The sequence below is a fragment of the Bombus pyrosoma genome, linkage group LG14 (genome assembly GCF_014825855.1).
Source record: "Bombus pyrosoma isolate SC7728 linkage group LG14, ASM1482585v1, whole genome shotgun sequence".
NCBI lineage: Eukaryota > Metazoa > Arthropoda > Insecta > Hymenoptera > Apidae > Bombus > Bombus pyrosoma.
In genome coordinates, this window is record NC_057783.1 from 8,138,224 (window position 1) to 8,158,125 (window position 19,902).

The 19,902-nt window shown below is 42.7% G+C and overlaps 1 protein-coding gene across 1 annotated transcript in view; it reads left to right on the forward strand.

The window, feature by feature from the left end:
* Nucleotides 1-19,902, forward strand: part of LOC122574633 — a 164,651-nt gene that overhangs the window by 128,418 nt on the left and 16,331 nt on the right. Inside the window, exon 5 of the mRNA XM_043742405.1 lies at nucleotides 11,715-11,776. Coding sequence (XP_043598340.1) covers nucleotides 11,715-11,776 — 62 coding nt within the window. The remainder of the gene's footprint in view (nucleotides 1-11,714; nucleotides 11,777-19,902) is intronic.

A 19,902-nucleotide genomic window follows, 5' to 3' on the forward strand; every position in this document is an offset into this window, starting at 1 on the left:
AAATATGAACGTCCGAAATGTTCGCATAAAAAAGAGAAGAGAGGAAATCAACGAGAAATGTGTAGTCACACTGAAAACGGCGTATGCGTCAACACGCGCGTACAAGTAGTGGAAATATGCGTCGCGAAGACGCAAGCGTGGCCACTCGCAAATTTTAGGATGAATGTACGGACAAAGAGAGGACCGGCGAACGCGTTACACAGCGCTGAATAACGAAACACGCGAGGGAAGCGGCACGTGCGTGCTCCATCCCTCTTCCTGACAGCTCTATCTCGCGTTTATCCGGCGAATCTACCTTCCACGGGGACGCATCCTCCGACCTTCTACCCTTATGAACCATTGCTTCCACGGAATACCGAAATCCGGGGCCGAGAATTTCGAAGTAGTTTGCTCGAGGATCGTGCCAGCACCGCGTCTATATCACGAAGAAGAATCGAGCCTCGTCGAATCTTTGAGCCTACACATACGCGAGGGGAGATGAAAGTGTAATGAGCCGCAACCTCGGTGTTCCGCGGATTTATTCCGTCGGGTTCGGTGAATCGTGCGTGCAGAGAATTCGCGCTTGAAATATGAACCACAGAGATTTATATCATGAACGATATTGCCGAAACACCGGACGATGGTTGACGTTGTTCGATTTTCCATAGCCGCGCAATTCTGGTCAGAGATAATTTGCGGAATGTTATTCGATGTTTTCGTTTATACTGGTGAAGTAGGAGGATCTTTGTCGAGTGGATTAGAGCAAAGGACGCGTGAACGATGAGTACTTATGTTAGTTTACGGTGCTAAAGGCGCGAAGAAAGATATTTGAATCGGATAACTGAAACACAAGGACCAAGGACTTTGGACACATCTGAATCGGGTAAAGTCGATAAGCTGCGTGAAAAAGGATAAATAATGGCGGAAAAACAAAGTTCAGAGTGATGAAATATAAGAAATGTTTCAGCTTCGAAGTCAGGGAATATTTTTAAGTTCAACCTTGTTTGCTTGGTCTGTTTGGATTCGCGCTCAAAGAATCGGGGAAAGGGAATTTCAATTTTCCACGAAAGACAGACAAGTCCACAGCGTTATCTTCCACGAGTCGAGCTTATCAAAAACCGACTTGGAAGAGAGAATTGAACGCAGCTTGACTCTAGGTGTAATCGTCGGGTTATTTTATCCTCGGAACGTCTTCGCTCGGAGGCATTCGCCAATTAGGAAAGGTAACCTTCCCAGCGACGCTCGTTTATCGTTGGAATCTTATCTGCACGCAATAAAATGGCGAGGTACGGTCGTTTTGAATCGAGGCCCCTTTCCACTGATCCGTTAATAAGATAAGAAATTCAGCGTAACTGTGTTCTGTAAAATTGCTTTTCCTAAGATCGCGGTGTAGTTTATCGCAGTATCTTTCCGTCTTCACAGAATAAACCTGTACAACAAGATGCTTCTTAATCCTCGATCGACGTTGCAAATGAACACGAAATGAGCAAAATTAAAATGTATACCATAGAATCCAAAATTCTTAATTGTTAACCATAAAATTTACCGACTGTTCATGCTATCTATATCCGCATATTTTCAAGTACCAGTAGGGTAACATATACGTACAACACATTATAGATATACCAAGACGCACATTTCGCAAGCTAGAATATTTCCAAGGTTATCAGCAAATAATCCATAAACAATCTAAGAGGTTCACTATCCGAGGACGAAAACCACCGCCTCGCCCCTTTCATCGGACCAATTCGAGTTTCAGTTTCAAGCAGCACTTCGGATGTAGTTCAAGTAACCCTTGACCAAATCCACTCTGTGGACACTCGATGAAGTATCGACCCCCTGACAGGCTTTCGAGTCAATTATTCGCGGTAATGGGACCCTATCCGACTACCTGCATCCTCGCTAGTTTCTTCCCTCCGCTATGATTTCTCCCCTTTTTCCATTTTCGTTTTCCTTGACACGCTGCCAGAGGTAACGCGATGCTTTCGGCGTCCGAGAAGTCGGCTCCTTCACGGGGATTCCGTAACAAAGGAGAGCCGAGAGGACGTGTACGTGTTCCGCAGGCTGGCACGAGGAGAACGGGGTAAGGAGGAGAGAACGTGAAACCCAAGATGGCGCCATCGAGACGTGTCGCAGCGAGTTATGAAACAAAAGGGTGGCGCGAGTCGCGCTGGTAGGAGCAGGCCTGCCGCGCCGCCGAGGTACAGAAGGCGACGTCGCTCGAATCTTAGGGTGCATTTCCATTTCAAATGCGCTGATACGAGGAACAGCGACGGAACACCCACTCGTGTTACTATTTACTTGTGCGAGCCGAGGGAGAGTAAGCGAAGCAGTAACATCTCGGTTCTCCCGATAGGCACCCTTTTCTCTGTGTCGCTCTTTCCCATTCGTTCGTTCGTTCGTTCGTTCTCCATCGTTACAACAGAGGAAATGCAATTCAATGTAATGAAACGCTTTACCATCTGGGGGACGGGCCAACTCGGACGCGTTCAGGAGATGAGACAGTTTTCTAGGGAGCCCTTGATGGTTGCGTAGGTGATTAGAGCGATGCCACCGAGAGGTTTCGCTGAAAATACACCAGGGGTTGGGGTGAAACATTTGTCCATGCTTTCCAAGTCTTGCGACGCTGTTCGCAATTGAATGGCGTATTAAATCCAAAGCGAAGCGGAAGGGCTCTGTTGCTAGTTTTGATAGAACCGCGGACAGAAAAATCTGTCGATGCTTTCTTCTACTTACGAAGTTGATGCTTTCTTTTACTTATGAAGTTGGTGCTTCTTTAAAACATCTCACGATGCGGTGACTTCTTTAAAAGAAGCACAGAGCAAAGCAGGAGTTGTGACAATAAACTCGACGTGTAAGTTCGGGATCAACTTTCTATCACAGGTTCGCGAACGTAAACCTTCGGAAGTTTGTCAATCTGCCAAAGTGCAGACTGTCAAAACTTTGTCACCGAACATACCTACATATATTCATATTCCAAGCATAATAGCAAGTATCATGGAATTGTGTAGGATACAGCGCGAACGCTCTTATCAGCCAATTCCATTATCGAGATTACATCATCCACTCGTTCGATTCCATGGGTTTGGTTTTCCCCAGACGATCGGAGAAAGTCTGTTCACCAGGGAGCGGTGATCCCTCAGTTTTCGCGGCGCAGCTTTTATTCGAGCACGTGCGACTGGGTGCCGGTGTCCCACGTTAATTAGTTCGAGATGGTCGAGCTGGCTGAAAACTGTTTGCCTTACCCCTCTTCCTGCGCGTACAACTAGTTAGCCTACGGGGATAACTCGCACCGTGATTGTTGTTTCATCCTCTTTCCATCTGGCCAGCCTTTCCGCTTTTCCTCCCCTTTCTTTTTCTTTTTCCTTTTTTTCTTTTTTTTTCACGTTCCGACTTTTTGGACCCGAGAGTCGGTTAACGTCGATGGGACGTCACCGTAGCCAACGTAGATCGTCGCCACAGATGCGTAAAACTACCCACGTCCTCCCGGAAAGGCAACTTTTGGGTCCTCGTACCCAAGTACCGGTCATTTTCCCTCGTTTCTGCTCGGCAGCAAGGGTTGCGTCTATCCCTTTCTAATCGAGGGATGAACAGGGATATCACGGTGATTTGAGCAGGAATCAAATAGCTGCAGGGTAGATTGATGTCGCTTCTTGGTTAGACCAGATGATTGATGCTTGGACATGTTTGATAATCGGATTTGGAGGGTAGTTTCTTCAACGGTGTGCTTGAATAAATTGTTTTCGGAAATTGGATAAATATTCCAAGCCTGATTGGTTGATTGAGTTTTAATCTCGATGATCAGTTACGTTCGACTGGTAGAAAAGTGGCCATTCTATTCCTTAATGGCGTTACAGTAGAATCTGAAAATTCCTGCGATTTTCATAGATCAGTCGATACGTCAATCTGATTTCAGCACGAATCAATTAGGGGTGAAGCGTTTCGAATAGACCTTTCAACGATCGAATTTATCTTGTTTTAATTGCGTTACCTCTGTCGACTGATCGATATGGATTAAAGAGAGGGGTACATCTATCATTGAATGATTAATACGTATTCGTCGAATTTTACTTGCGTTTGTTCTGGGAATAAACTAGAAATAAAAATCTCTGACTTAAGAGCAAAGTGATTTTGTGGTAATAAATGTTACTTTCCTTCGATCAATTTTTTGATAGGTAATTTAAAGGCGATGTTCCGCTTGTTATTCCTGTCAAGCATAGAAGTTATGATAGTAATAACTTCTGCAACAAGCTTACCGAATTACGTTGCTTCGGTAACCGGTACTAAATTTCACTCATCTAAGTTTATCACTGAATCCTCTCCTCCATAGACTGTGAACACCCGTCTTCCCAGCTCAAATACCCTTGCTCAATGCATCGTTCTGATAAGCGTAGTTTGGGTTGTTAAACAGACTTTAAAACTTACCTCGGATCGCTCTTACAAGTAATAATGATCGTGTTTATTCGGATAATTGTTACGAATTAAAATATCTCTTTTGTACGCGCTGTTCATTATTTATTGTTCGAAAAAGTTTTTATACCGGACGGATTTGTTTCGAAGGCCTCGTTAAAAACTACCCCAAATTCTATCCATTTTCATGCCAGTCGGTAAGCTGAACGCTAATTGTGCCGAATCAGTTCAACTTTTAGAGTCACATTTTCAAATGATTGTCACATTCTACCATGAAATTATAAAATTTTTCCTCCTAATATTTTTTGTACGTGAAATGAATATGTGAAATATGGTGCGGGTGCACTTTTTTCTAGAAACGAAATGTGTATTTATTTAAAAAATTCTTGTTACTTTCAACCTTTTGTGAATGACTTCCGAGCTGCTATACGATTTTCTCAAATTAATTTCCACTTGTACCATCCTTTTTCTGAAAAATACATCATATGACAAATACTATCTCTGACTCGCGTTCTTCGGTGGCACGTAGCGTACGTCAGCGGAAGTCTCAAGTTTCGCTTCGACTCCTTCCATCTTCTTTGGAGTCAATTAAAACTATCGCCACTTTGCAGGCGCGCGCCATAGCGAAGGTATACATTCTGCTTGATTCATTAATTAAGTGTTCCCGGGACGTTTCGTGTTTACGTCGCTGCTCGGGACCCCTTGTGTATCGTTCCTGTATTTCGCTTGCCCCATCTTCACCAGTCATCAGACAGCCGCGTAATTTTGTTTGTCTTCGTCTTCAGTTTTTGCGGAGCCTCCCCACGAATTCGATCTTAATTAGTAGCATTAGAGATCACATCAAAAGGAAGGGAAATGAAATTACCCTATCGGGGGAAAAACTGTTTGACTTGCAGTTCGAGAGACACTTTTTTCGATTGCTTGCCTCTCGTGGGACGTGCGCGAATCACCGCAAGATACAACAGTTCTCTTTCTCCCTCGAGCAATTCGTTAGCGGTACAAGTGGACAGTCTTGAGAGATTTAATACTTTGTCTGGAGTTGTGTCGTATAGTTTTCCAGGCACCGACGACTCGTAGCATTTCTGATAGGCTTTAAAGTCGAGCGATAGTTCCGTTCCACTTATCTACCATCTAATTTACTTAGGATTATATTAATTAAATTCGAAGATGCTAAGCGGATACCAAAGGAAGTCTCCTTTCAAGATTAATGACTAATCCTCTTAAATAGTTCCTGCATTGCGCGCAGTCAACCATTGAATACTGTACCTGGACGTAACATAAATAGCCGTGCCAGGTATTACACTGTTGTATAATACACAATTCCTATTTCCATGAGATTTCTACGTCAGGAACTTTTATCCGGACGCCGGATATTGAAGAAATAATTTTTAGCGAACAAAGTCTTTTCTGATTGGATCATAAACATGAAACAGAAAAAGATTATATTTTTGGTCTTGTTCCTTCGTATATAAGGGAAACCAATTTTAACGAATAGAAAGAAAAAGAATGTATGTATTGCCACCGTATACAAATTGAACGAAACAAGTGCACATGTAGATATAAACTGGTCCCTCCGCATAATACCAAGGAGATCCAATTTTGAATGCATCCCAAGACCTTTTCCACGAGAGAACACACAGACGTTCGATTTGCAACAAAATGACAAATAAGGTAGAAATGGCGGAATGGAAGAGACTCGAACTCAAACGGAATGGACGATTTTCGGATCAAGGAGAACAGCAGAAAGGAGACAAAGCCGAAAGTGGTTGCCATCGACCAATATTGAACCACTGTGGATAAACGGAATTTGTTTCCGATTCTTTCGTTTCCGATTCGTGGATTCCTAAAAATTCCACGACAAAGTCAAATGCGATATCACCCTAAAATATTCGACGTTACATTTATTTTTCGAAAAACAGGAATTTCACTTTTTTATTCTACACAGAAATATTTGCAAATATATGACGCTAAATCAAGCGAATTAAATTGGTAAAAAGCGGACGAGTTAAGATATCTGAGTCGATGAAGCTCGTAAAATTGTCAGCCATCATTGCTTACAAAATATACCGCACTGTTCCACGGTTCTGTATAAATAATGCAACCCGCCATAAACACACATAAAAGTTCTCGCGAGACCGAGATAAGAAAGGTTGAACCGCGGAAAGTGGAAAGCTTGGCGCGTCTTGTAAACTTTCTTTGGGAATTCTTCATGACGGAAGTTCGAACAAGCTGGCCGAGAACGTTCGACTGTCCAAGATCGACGCGGATGCTCTTGGGACATCAAATATTCAGCTTCGCTCCTCCCTTTTATAGGCCGGTACCCGTTCCACCATTTACGACGTCTTAAATTCCTCTTGCACATTTTTTACGAAACGCCAAGTCACGTGCAACGCTATTTTTTACGTGGTCGTTCCATGAGTCGCAACGAATGGTCATGAGGGTTTAAACGTTGGCTTCTGAATGAATATGTTTATGATCTTGGCTCGCGGAGAGCACCAAAAGCCCAGCAGAGGAGGGAGCGTCCCTCGAACAAGGGACCAACGAAACACGAAGCTGCTTACCCTTCGTTCTCTCGTTGTTCTTTCATATTTATTCTCCCGAGTTGGACACGGACTTTTGTGGAGGGGGTGTCATTCGGAAAACAGGATGGAACGGTTGGCTAGCGATGGCGAATTTTTCAGACGGTTTGTCGCTCGGTGCTTGAATTCGAAAATTCACTGGAGTAATTAAGCGTTAGAACGGTTTTCACTGGCTGCGTTCGAGACTGAAATGTGTATCCTGCATTGGAGGTAAAATTACAGTATAAAACGCTTCGCGGAAAAAAAAGAAACAGTGACAACAGCTGGCTGGTGTGTTTCACTTTTAATTATCGTTATGAATTACCCTTCCAGTGAAAATCATACCACGGTCGTTTACCGAACAACCGGACCATGTTTTTGACCATTGATTAACCAAAGTGGTAACATAAACCTAAATAAAAATATATTTCACTCTTCGCATTCGATATTTCGTATATTTTCGCATATTTCCGATATATAAATCCATAAATGCGCAAATATGCAAAGTCCACCGATAATTCTCAACTCTGACGGAAAGAAATCGTGAACCGTGTAATGCTACAATATTACGCAACTTTAGCGATGCGGAGCACACATGGGAGGCGATGTCGCAAGGTACGCCGAACACACCGACGCAACGTGACGGTTGGAATAACAACTACGCGTTCCGCCTACTCCAATGAATCGTGTCCCAACGAAAACGACGTCGTATTTTGGGGCAAGTGTCTCAAAGCGATACGCGAGTCTTCTTTGGACCGATGGTACGGGATCGGAAGTGCGGTCTACCGGCAACTTTTCGCAAGCACAGTTGGCTATCTGATCGGCTTCCATAGATCCGCCGTTGGTGTTTACGTTACGAGTTAAGCCCCTTGCGCCTAGCATTAAACCAGCCCCATCGAAGCCGCACATCGGGATTCAAAGCCCCATAAGCATCGTTACGCCGCGTTACATTTCCCTCCCTCCCTCTTGACTGTCGAAATTACTGACACCTATGTGCGTTCGAGCCTCCCCTGGAAATTAATCCGTATCGTATTCGTGCTAGGCACTCATTTCCCGTCGAAAGTAGCGACGTAAATTGACCCTTTGGGGACCACACCGAATGGCCGGACTTTTTAGTCTACGACTCTTGATCGGGTGCCCCATTAATCCTAATCCTTCATGCCGCTCTTGCTGAATTTTATTTCGTCGTGTCTATCGTGTTGGTGAATCCACCGAGGATCAACGTTACGTTAAAGCAACATTTCATTTGCGATTTTTCGCACTATCCAATCGATCAATTTACATCGTCGAACTCTATTTCTCAACATTTGTGGCTATGAAATGGAATTTCAAGGATTCGCTTAATATCTCCTTCGTTACTATCTCCGCCACTTTGATTCTACTAATTTCATGAAATTTAAAGAAATTGATGTATTTATAACTATCGTGATAATCATTATGTTGTCTGGTCTTTAATGGGTAAATTGTACGGTAAACTTGGAAAAGTGTGGTATTTACGAACGTCGATTATTAGTAACAAGCACTCAGTAGGCTGATAGATACTTTGAACGGAATATAAATTCATGATACATGGCATTTCTTTCATACATACTAAAAATTTTCCCAAGGAATAGTATCCCCTAAACCGCATATTCTAAAGGGATTTCAAAACATGCGCATCGAAAGTAGCTTCTTGAATGAAACCTTGGTATGTCAAGTAACCGTACGTTACACATGCATCGTCTCACAAATTTACGTGCACAGCCGGATACGCGTACTCGTCCACGTGAATATACATACAGATGTACATGTAAACGAGAGCCAACATGTGCGCGGCTTTACATATGCCAAGGGATCACGATATTGTACGGCTGAGATACGATGGTGGGGTGCTTAGATAGTTTGCCTTCCCTTTATCCACGTGATTCCTCCCCGCTTTGTGCCATTACCAACCCTCCTAGACCCGCTATCCTTTCTTCCAACCCTCTCGATTTCGGTTCACCTTTCCGCACGACGGCACATCCGCCGCTTAACTCTTCTTCTCACCTTTGACTTAGCAAGCCGCAACTCCGTATCTATCCTCCAACGTTCCCTCGACTCGATTTTCGGGCTGGGAGTTAATACGCGACGCGTAATTCAGTAGGAGGAGGCGGGGGAGAGGCGGGTAGAGGCTCGACGAAAACACGAATGGTAAGTAGCTGTCGTCGAGTCAACGCGTATGTTAATACGAAAGCGTAAAGATCTTGCGGCTTTGCAACATGCCCGTCATTTCCAAACTTCAAGACACGGCAATTCTCGAGCCTAGCTACCACTGATATGCTAAATTGCTTTGTCGATTTACATAGTTCACGGGAAACGATTAATTAAACGAACTAAATTCTGGGGACTTAATTCTGGGGATTGTGAACGAATTCTTATATCAGTGATCGTATTTATACAAATTTTTATTTCCCAAGAAATAGTATTGCTTATATTCTCTAATTTAATTAAAGTAAGAACGTAAACGATGTGGTACAATAGTCGTCGATTATTAGGGGGAAACCTCTTGGCTGAAAGGTTTCGGAAACGTTAACCGTGCACGTTCGTTACACGTAGGAAGCCCTTTGCAATTCGTGCGGGGTTAAGTGTGACGAGGAAAGGAAATCCCATATGTCGAGAAGTCCCAGCACGTTACCCTCGATCCACATATATTAACTGAGGAATTGAAGGGGACCGACCAGACAAGTTCTCGACAAGATTTTGATCTTCGTAATCCTTTCCACTTGACTTTCGTGACTCCGGCCCGCGCAATTCATTTCTATCGCTTTCTATCCTGTTTACGATTTACAAAGATTCAAATGAGAAATATTATTTTATCTTTCCTTACTGTGTACTTTAATATTATCTTATCGGATTACGTATAAACGATAACACGGAGAATATTGAAAAATTAAATCAATATTTTTTATTCGCGTCGACCTTATTTCCTCGAGGAAGAAACTCTGCTTTTACTCCGGGGCGTAGAAAACGTATAACAATATCGACTCGTAAAATAATACGAGGCCCTTTATCGGAGAATTTTTTAACGTCATCGCGCGGTTATCTCGCGGATATCTGTCGTCAAATTTATATAAACCTAAACAACGATTTTATGATGATGAGGGTATATTTAATGTAGATACGGTGCACTAAAAAACGACGGGGCCACGTTTCAATGAAGCATCTAAAACATTAGCCTCTTTATGGATTTAGTCGAGTCACGGTAAGGTATTTATACGGAAGAAAAAAAAAATGTAGAGAATGTATATCTCGACTGTACATTAAAGTTGACGTTGATGTACGGGCAAAAGGAATGAATGGTTATAAAAGGATTCGGTGGACGTGACATTAGCGCGAGGGTGCATTCTCCGAAACGAGACGCAGGGGAAACATGGAAATTTAACGCTGGCCGCGTTAATTAAACGCTTAGACTCGACGATGAATAACAAAGTTAATATTTTCACGTAGATTTAGATCTTACGGTAACCGGCGAGTCTCTATGGAAATTCTATACTGTGATATTTTTAAGAAAAACGTAATACGCCTCGATTATACCGTTTATCTCTCTATTGTCTGGCGAAAATTCGCGAACAAATTTTCGTGTACACGTTTAACAGCTTCGATTACAATAAGTTTGCACACGGCGGAAGTTTCGACGAACCAAAGGCTAGTTTATAGCTGGACAGAAAACTTCGGCTGGGCCAATTTTATTACAGATACCTTAGTAATCTAATTTAAACTTAGAGTTGATTGACGTTCATACAACTTAATTAAAACTTTAATTAGTCAATCAAACTTAAGAATATCCCATTACTTTCTATTTCTTTCCTTCTTCTCTTAACACAAGAGCAATTTTTCGGTTAAACATTATCAGAGAAAATAGAAAAATTCCATCGACGCGTATATACGCGCAGAGATTTTTTAACGGGATTCCCTTGTTCGGTTAAACTACCAAAAAACTTTCTTAATTTCGAGCATAAAGCACAACTTTAAAATAAGTTAATTATGTCTTTTACTATCCACTCGACCGACTCGAATTCGCTCGGCTAAGCCACTTCCGGCTCTGCGACATCCTTTCTTTTCTCCACTCGCTGAAAAGCTTTTCTAAAATTTATTCCCACTCCGAAACTCCTAATCGTGTTCCCTCAACGCAACGCATGCATACGTAACACACCAAACACCGTGTGGCGTCGGAATATTTCTTCCAGAGGGACTTCCGGGAGCAACTATCGCAGAAAGGAATGGACAGGAAATGAAAAAGACAGAGAGAAGGGCGGAAAGAGAAAAGGAAGAAAGAGGGAGAGAGACGAAGGGAAACTTTCCACGGTGCGGTTCGATGAAGCTGGCCCAGCCGAAAGTTTTCCTTCGAACATCAACGCAGTGACTTACTCAAAGCGTCGCGATCGCGGTCTCCTTCTTTCCTATTCCTCCTTTTTCCCCTTTCACTTTTGTCACAAGCTTTTTCGAAGCTTTCGGGTGCTTTCCAAGCAAAGTCACTCGAAAATCAGCGGCAACCGCTGGAACGTGTCTCTAGGAACTCTGGCGGTCGTTCCGGTTTCTCGCTCCCTTCTTTCTCCCGACGGCGGCCTCGCTCACCCTTAGCCACGGATTAAAGTATCGACGACACCAGCCGCGCCTGAATAATTCAGGATCAAAAGTTTTAACCGCAAGCGAGGCGAAAGCTCTTCATGGTTCGACGCGAGTCCCGCCACCGATCTGTCGTTCGGAGACAGCCTTTCAAAAACGATCGAAATTCGCTTTCTGTTGCAGGATTCGCGCTGATGAGGATCGTCGAAGTCTACAAGGAGATCCAGGAACAGGAAATGAATATCGTGAGTAACTCCATTTCTCTTTATCGTTCGAAGTTGATCGCATTTATTTTCCAAAAACGGATGTAATTTTCACTGGAATCGAGAATACAGTAAAAATGTTGAGTTCTTGATTTCTTATCGACGATTTAACGCTAAAGTAATATTCGTTCTCTGTGTATCTTTGAGTAATTTGAGACGTTTAAAAGCACGATATAACAATGCTATCAATTATTCAAGACAACGTGCACAATCTGCAGGGAGTGCGATAAATCTTCGACCCTGTAAAGAGTGTCTTCACACCCCTGTGCACATCTACCCCGATAAATTGCATAGAGTATCCCGAGCCACCGTCTAAAATCAAACCTTGAATACTTCATAAGAACGATCCACAGTAGGGTAGGCATTCGTAACGAGCTTAGTATCCCGACTCCCAAGGAGGATACGAAGAAAAGGCAGCGAATAAATGATGTCTGGCAGTCGGCGCGGGCACGGCCTGTTCGCGTTCGAATTATTTAAATAAACGACCACGGCTGACGCAATTAAAAGTAGAGAAGATTTATGCGGGACGCGCGAGAAACCGAAATGCACGGGGACGAACTTCCAACCCCGTTGGAATATTAATTGGAAAGTTAAAAGAGAGTTTTGGTCATTTAGCCCATCTCTGGCTCTCGCCCCTTCCCTCTAATCACCAACTTTGTCCTCCCTTTATCTCCATCCCGTTTCGTCGTTATATTTCTTCCTCGTTTCGACGAAGACCACGCTCATCCACCACCCCTTCCTATTTTTCGTCTCTTTTTCTATCCGCCCATTCAGAAACACATGGAAATCTCTTTGATCCTTGCGCGACCCTAGGCTGCCTCCGGGGTGAGATTACACACCTGCAGACGTCTCTTTTGAGGGTGAAAATTCGTTCCGGCCGTAACGACATGTTATTACGATTTCGCCCCGCGGACAGTGATACGGGCCGCTGTGTTTTCAAAATGGCATCCCACGAGGAAACATCTGCCGAGGAGTTCCCGGGATTAGATCGTAGTGATATTTAAAAGGATAGAACGTGTGACCACGATCGACCGAAAGATTTCTGGCTATTTACTTGCGCAGATTGTCAAGACGACAAATAGTTTTTGGACGTTTCTTGGTTTCATGTAAAACGTGACAATTCATTTCAACTCTATTTCAGATAGAGTTTTGCATGAAATAGACGAAAACATCTTAATTTGCCTAACATTTTGAAGTACGAAAAGTCCAATCATTATTACGATTTACCTCACTTTCTGTAAGCGTCTCAACGCTTACGAACAAGGGTGTACGTTGATTAGAAGTGTCTTGCTCCTCTCGATGAATACTATACATCAAACTCGGTAGTAAGTCTTCAACACATTTCTCTTATCCTGTATTTTTATATTTCGCATTCCCCTCCAGAAGCACCATTGTCGAGGTATCAGAAAGTCCCATTTTCATTTCAATGACAATACGCCATAAAGATTGTCGCCTTCTAAACTGCTCGCTTCGTCGCGGTGTTTAAAATCCGTGCAACCCCTTTCCTCGTTTCTGGCGAAATATATTCCCGTCGCACGATACTGTTCTCCTTTATGGAGAATATTCCCAACAATGATCCCTGGCCATTATAAACGATCCTCCGTAGCAGCCGGTGCTGGAATCGTTTTCCAGCGAACGTTAAAGTCTCCGAAGATTGAGCCCCTTTGATCCCTCGCAGCTCCCAGTTTGCAGCAGCGCGTCTTTCGAAGCGAACGAAGAACAATGTTTCCGGCAATAACGAGAAGCCGTTATTGCGCGAGAGATTTCCGCGGAATTGCGACCGCCGTCATCCCACCCAACTCGTTCGGTCCATCCGCAGACGCGAAAACCGCACAACTCCGTGCGCAGACAGTCACCACGTTCCAGAATTCATCGCAACTAATTGTTTCTTACGTGACCGTAGTCGATAACTTGCGGCTACCGCCGGCCAGAAAGTAATTGTTTCCTTTACTAGTTTCCAGACGCGGTTCTTTCGCGTTTTATAGCTCCCGAGAGCCAGCGTTATCGAGACCGACCGATATTGAATGATTTAGTGCTTGTTTCTTCTCGCGAGAAAAAGAGATTCGTGGAATAATCGTCGACTCTCAACGGACAAGAATTGAGGAGATATTGCGCGTTTTCAAAGAAACTTCCCGACTCTGTCTCTTTCCATATGGGGATGAGTATGTACTCGAGCTTGTACGCTTCCAACTATAAATCCGACCAGCAACTTAAAATAGACTTCTCGTCTCGGGTTCTACGTCGAGTTCGATTTAATACTTTCGGAGGAGCCGTCACGTATTGTCGATACGGTCTTGTTAGCTTTGGTCGTTCAACTAATTTTGGTTGGATGCGCGAAAGTAAAAATTGCACAAGGATCTCGCGAGACTGTGATTATGTCAGATTGCTTTATTATTAGAAAACCTAACGAGGGCTTTAAAATTGTCACAGTACATTTTCCATTTTTTAACACGATTTTTTCTTTGGGGGGGAGGGAAGGAACTTTCAAAATTACCTTTGATTTCATTATTTTTCTGACGCAACATCCGACCAATTTGTCTACTGCAACAATACACGCGCGATGGATCAAAGTGTTAAATCTCTTTCGCAATTTCAAAAAACACAGATCGCCGATAGCTAATCTTTTTTTTTTTCGTAGACAAGGTTCGATTTTTCTATGTTCGTGCACATTTCACGCGTACTTTCCCACGCTTAATATTTTCATCCCGCGTTTCGTACATATGTCTCGTCTGCCTGTATTTCGTTTTCCGTGAATTCTCAGCGGGCCCTCGACCCCGGGACCGTTTCTACCACGCCACTGCACTACAATATTATAGGAAACGCATATCCGAAGCCATTCACGCACGAAAGGTCGTTGTCTCAGGCCAACGCGCACACAGCATTTCTCCATCCTTTTCATGCTTTCTTCGCAGCGGCATTTCTCCCTCGACTTCCATTCCCGCAGATTACGTCAGACCTCAGCCTCGTCTGGCAACATTCGCGAGGATGTCCTTTCGCGCTGCTTCCACCCCGGTGTCTCGCACCTCTTTCGAGCTCCGTTGCCAAGCCTAATCGCGCGGAAATATACAGTGGAAGAACAATTTGGTCCGGCCGTTGAATCAGTTTTATGGGTTTAAAGACGAACGTCGAGAAACCGTTTAAAGTAACGAGATTAGAGTTGCGGTCCACACGGGGTTATCTCAGTACCGATGCGACCCATAAAATTCGCGACCTTCCGTTTTGCGGAATCAAATAAAATACAAGATACATGTGTTTTATGGATTGGAACCAGTCTCATCGACTTATCTTCAAGATAAATTTATTTATCTTGAAATAGCTCGCCGTTGCAGCGTTCCTCAGATCGAATAACCGAAACGATTTTTAATAGAAATTTCTTTCCATATTTTTTTCCTCCCCCAGTGAGACTACGCGGATATTATTGAATTTTTTAACCCAAAATTTTACCGAACCGTGAATATATCTTTTTTATTGCATTTTTCTCGGTCAAATAGCTTCGAATCAGCAAATTGTTGCAGTATAATCTGCCGAGGGAAAAAACATTCGAAAAATGCAATCGGAGCAGAAAATGTTTTAAATATATTGTTATTTCAATATTCACGAACAAATCCATTCGTAATACATATCACGCCCTTTCTTCCACCGATTCGGACAGTATTATGCTAATTTAACTGGTCCAAAATCTCGCGAGAAAAGTTTCGAGTATGAAAGTTTGATTCCGTGTAACAACTCCGATGTGAGATATATGGATTGCATAGAATTTTGTTCGGTTGGCTGTAAACCTTCGACGTTTATGGTTTCTCTTATCATCAATATCATTCCTCGGTGCACTCGGGCATCCTCTTAACAAGATAAACGACGCCGATTCCTTCCTCTTGGTCGAAGAGACTAATTCAATTTGGAAGGGTAATACCTGGGAAGCGTCAGAGGCATTATCGCATTTTTCTCCGAGACTGAAAATCGACTACGATGTTCGACGACCGAATGAACGAAGACTAAAATGAGGACAGGGATGGCAGAAAATGGAAGGAGGTCAAATTGCCTTTCAATCTTCAAGGCCGTGAATGGATAGATATTCTAGCTATTACCAGGATAGATTCTTCTATATATTTTACGGCGAAATATCCTTTTGTGTACTTTCTCGATAACTTTTCGCTCGAGTGTCTTTGGCAAAATTTAAAGATCATTCCCTCGACCCCGCGACTTCACCTTTTTCTCTTATTATTCGACGAACGCTCGGAATAGTTCACAATATATATATATTTGTTCACGATTGGTTAACCAATCGTTGGTAAATCGGAAGAAAATGATTTCTTTGGTTACATACGCGTGACGGAATTTCGTTACTACAAACGTATCAAAAAATCTTTCGTATATCGTAGAGGGAAAATTGTATAGAGGATATTTAATACTCGTTTTGGTATCCGAGTCAAAGTGAATTAATTTTCGACGTAATTATAGTATATGCTCTGTACTGTTATCGGGCTTTAATTAAATCTGCAGTAAAACTTTTCCATGGAGTGACATATCTCGAATACCTGACGGCGCAAAAGCATGAAAGTGACGAAGAAATGAGGAAGAACAAATGAAGTTTCGGATTTAAAAGCTTCACTTGCATTTTTATTATTTTCACCGATTAATACCTAGAACGTTCTTGGTTTATGGAAAAATAATTGACAGAAACCCGATGCTGTCATCGAATAGACTGTATTATCAGAACAAATGAGAAGTTTATTGTTCCAAAGAACCTAATTAAAAATGTAACAAAGTAATGTCAAAATTCGATTGCAAACCAGATCCGGAACGAATCAAAATTTTCCTACGTATAAATTTCAGCTTTATCGCTACCTCTAACACAAAAAAAAAAAAAATGAATTAACGACAAACAAAAGACTCTTGGATTTCACGAATTTCTATTATGATCTCTATTCAGAATTGATTCCGATTCTCTGGCTAAAAAGGGGGAAAAAATGGATGAAAATTCTCTGTCCTTTTCTCCTTGTCTGGTGTGCCTTCATTGTTACAAAAGAGTACACGTCATCGATTGATCGCGTGTTGCTGGCTCGAATGGCTCCGTTTGTTTCTCCGGGGAGCGAAAGAGAAACTTTTGAGATATGGTTCTCGTGACGTGTAATTCGTAGCTGCGATCGCTGGTGAAGCATCGTGGGGAAAAAAAGAAAAAAGAAGAAAAAACGCGGAAACCCGACTCGATATGTAGTTACTGTCAGGACGGACAAGCGACTTCCCCAGGGAAAAGTCGCCTCGTGATGAAAACTCTCACCCGTCTACGCTAAAGGTTTTTTTCAGCTTCGCTTGTCGATATAGTTTTCTCATGAAACGAGCAGAAATGATAGTGGATTATTCCAAGGATTCTGTTACGGCTAAATGCAACGTGAATGGCATAATTTTTCCATTGTCTTCTTATGAACGTGGAAAGCGGAAGATATAAATGAGAGAAACAAACGAAAGATCCAAGAGCGCATCGAAAGATTAATGACCTAGCCTAAAAATTTCCATCCATCAAACGCGAAAACTTTTCAGGCTGCTGTTTCCGATTCTGGAAGCCAGGATAGCGAGAAAGAAAACATCATCCAGCCTTACGTTCTTAAGTGGATTGGCAAAGGGGTGAGAGAAAGAGTTTCGTGGAATGGCGAAAGAGGGAGCAAGCGAAGATGAATCCTTCGAGTGGTCTGGCTCAAATTCGAGCAGCCTGCATTACCTTTTGAACCTTTTGAAGCTATTGCGTGCCGGTGAAACGATCGTCTGCAAAAGAGGGGGAAGGGCCGATGGACCCTTTCGCGCAGATTAGCGGAGAATCCAATGGGCTATGGTGAAAGGTCACAACTCAGAGGGTCTTCTATGGTGTTCAACGATGGTTATTCAATGCGACCCCTTGCAAATTTTTCAATCGAACCATTATCGAAGTTGAAAATACTCCTCAATGCCTGTTTGCTGAATATTAAAAATATATCTTCGCTACTGGACTAGTGAAAGAGTCGCTACGTCATGTCAGGGGAGCAAACTTTCTGAAAGTACACGAAATACACACGGAGTAACAATAAGTTCCACGTTCTAACGTTCGTAGAATTTCCTGTCACGGAATAAACGTGCGATGACTTCGAGAACTATGAAAAGTTTTAATACAACTTTCGCCTAATTATAATTTCATAGCTTTTATAACGCCCCGGATTATATAATTTTATCACATTCTTATACAATATACATACTGACAACAAAGTTGGTAATAAAAGATGTACAGTTTCGGTTCGATAAATAGCGTAATTGCAACACGAAATGAAAAGCGCATCGCGCGCGACCGGTCCATTCAACAGCAACAAGTTACGAATTTAATGATCACGATTCTAAAAGGTCTCAAAGACTCTTCAAAGCTGTTTCGTACGCTGGAAAGTTTCGCGAGTCTGTGAACGTTGAAAAGTAAAAGTTCTCGAGCTGAGACTTCATTATAAACATCGCACCTTTGTCGAGAGTCTGCTACTACGATCGTTGTTACAGGATTTTCCTTGAACGCGAATAGTCGAGTAACTTGAACGAATTTTCATGGGATCTCGTTAATCGTTTTTCCAACGAAAGGATCTTCTCGAAGCGATGAATCAGCAACAAAGACCGCGCCGATATATTAACGGGTCTCGAGTTTTTGCCAAGTAAAAGGTACGATACGGCAAGCTTTTTGTTCGCTCTGGTTGCCGAAGAATGTCCCTAGCTGGAAAGAAGCCAATCGACAAGCCTTGTTTTCCCTTTTTGTCGCGAATGGTAAGAGCGTTCTAAGATATGGCAATCGAGTCGAAAGTGTTGACGAAGACGTCGTTCTTGAAAACTTTCCTCCACATACATGGAAACGGCATAAAATAAATTGAATATCGCGCACGAGTATCGAGTGACGGATACATTTCCGTAAAGATTCTATCGTAGAGACGCAACAAACTCTTAATTTCAACTACTTTTTCAACTCTTACCTGTTTTAACTTCTCCACTGAGTCTTCCGAAGCAGTGCTACCTTTCATTCGGATTTTCTACGGTAAAATCATCGAAGTAAAATCCAATTTCCTAATAACTTGAGCGATTAATTTTAGTTTCCATAGACGTTTCAGCATGAAAATTGTAACAAAAAGCACGATGAATCTTCCGTTCTGTTGAATATCTCGTTGAATAGTTATACATTTGTGAATACGGAGCCGTATGAAATTTCTCATTACACGGTTAGCCGTTTCGTTCGTATAATACAAGCTGCATTATGTTAGATTTGCTACAGGAATTAAAGCGGAAGATTTATCCCATAATTCTTGTTAATTCTACTTCCCTTGTTCTTCTAGTTTTCTATTACAATTCCAGCCATAATTTTAGTTCTCTAATTCGCAGATTCTCCCAGCCATAATAGAAATAAATTGCATAGTAAAACTTTATATAGCTGGTGACAAAAGGGTGCGTTACCTTTGAATAAAATTTGAATTTTGCTCGATAAGGCACCGAATTATTCTCCGTATCTAACACACCTAAAACTCAGACGATCCGTTTTCTTTAAGATAAACTAAAAACCGATCACATTCCGTAATCCGTTTTCCCGATTGCGAGCCGAGAATTGAACGAGGCTTGCAAGCGACTTCTATAACGTATCATCTTGTCTGCTCTAAGGAAAAAGAAGCGGTGGTGAAAACGCGGGGTAAAATTCCCCTGGAACCCTCTAATGAATATTGAAACACCCACGTAAAACTCGCACTCCCGCAACGTTAGACGTTCCATTGACGCATAGCACCCGGAAGTGCCCAGGATTCGGCTCGATGAAAGCGAACCATCCGGTTCAACCAGCTAGACGTCGAGTGGGAGGTTGGGAAGAGACCGCGCTGCAGAGGGCGCTGACGCGAGTTCCCAGCCGTTCAAATTTGCACACAGAGGGTGAGGATCAGAGAATGAGAAAGAGACAGGGATATTTGCGCCAGCTTCTCCGTCGACTCGGAAGGTCCGTGACTTCGCCGGCTTTTTATACTGGATTTCCACATCCGTCTTGAAAAGCCCGCTTCCCCGGTTCCATCCTCTGGTCCGCGTTTCGCGAGAAAGGAGAAGGAAGAAGAATGAGAGAGAAATCGAGGCTCGGG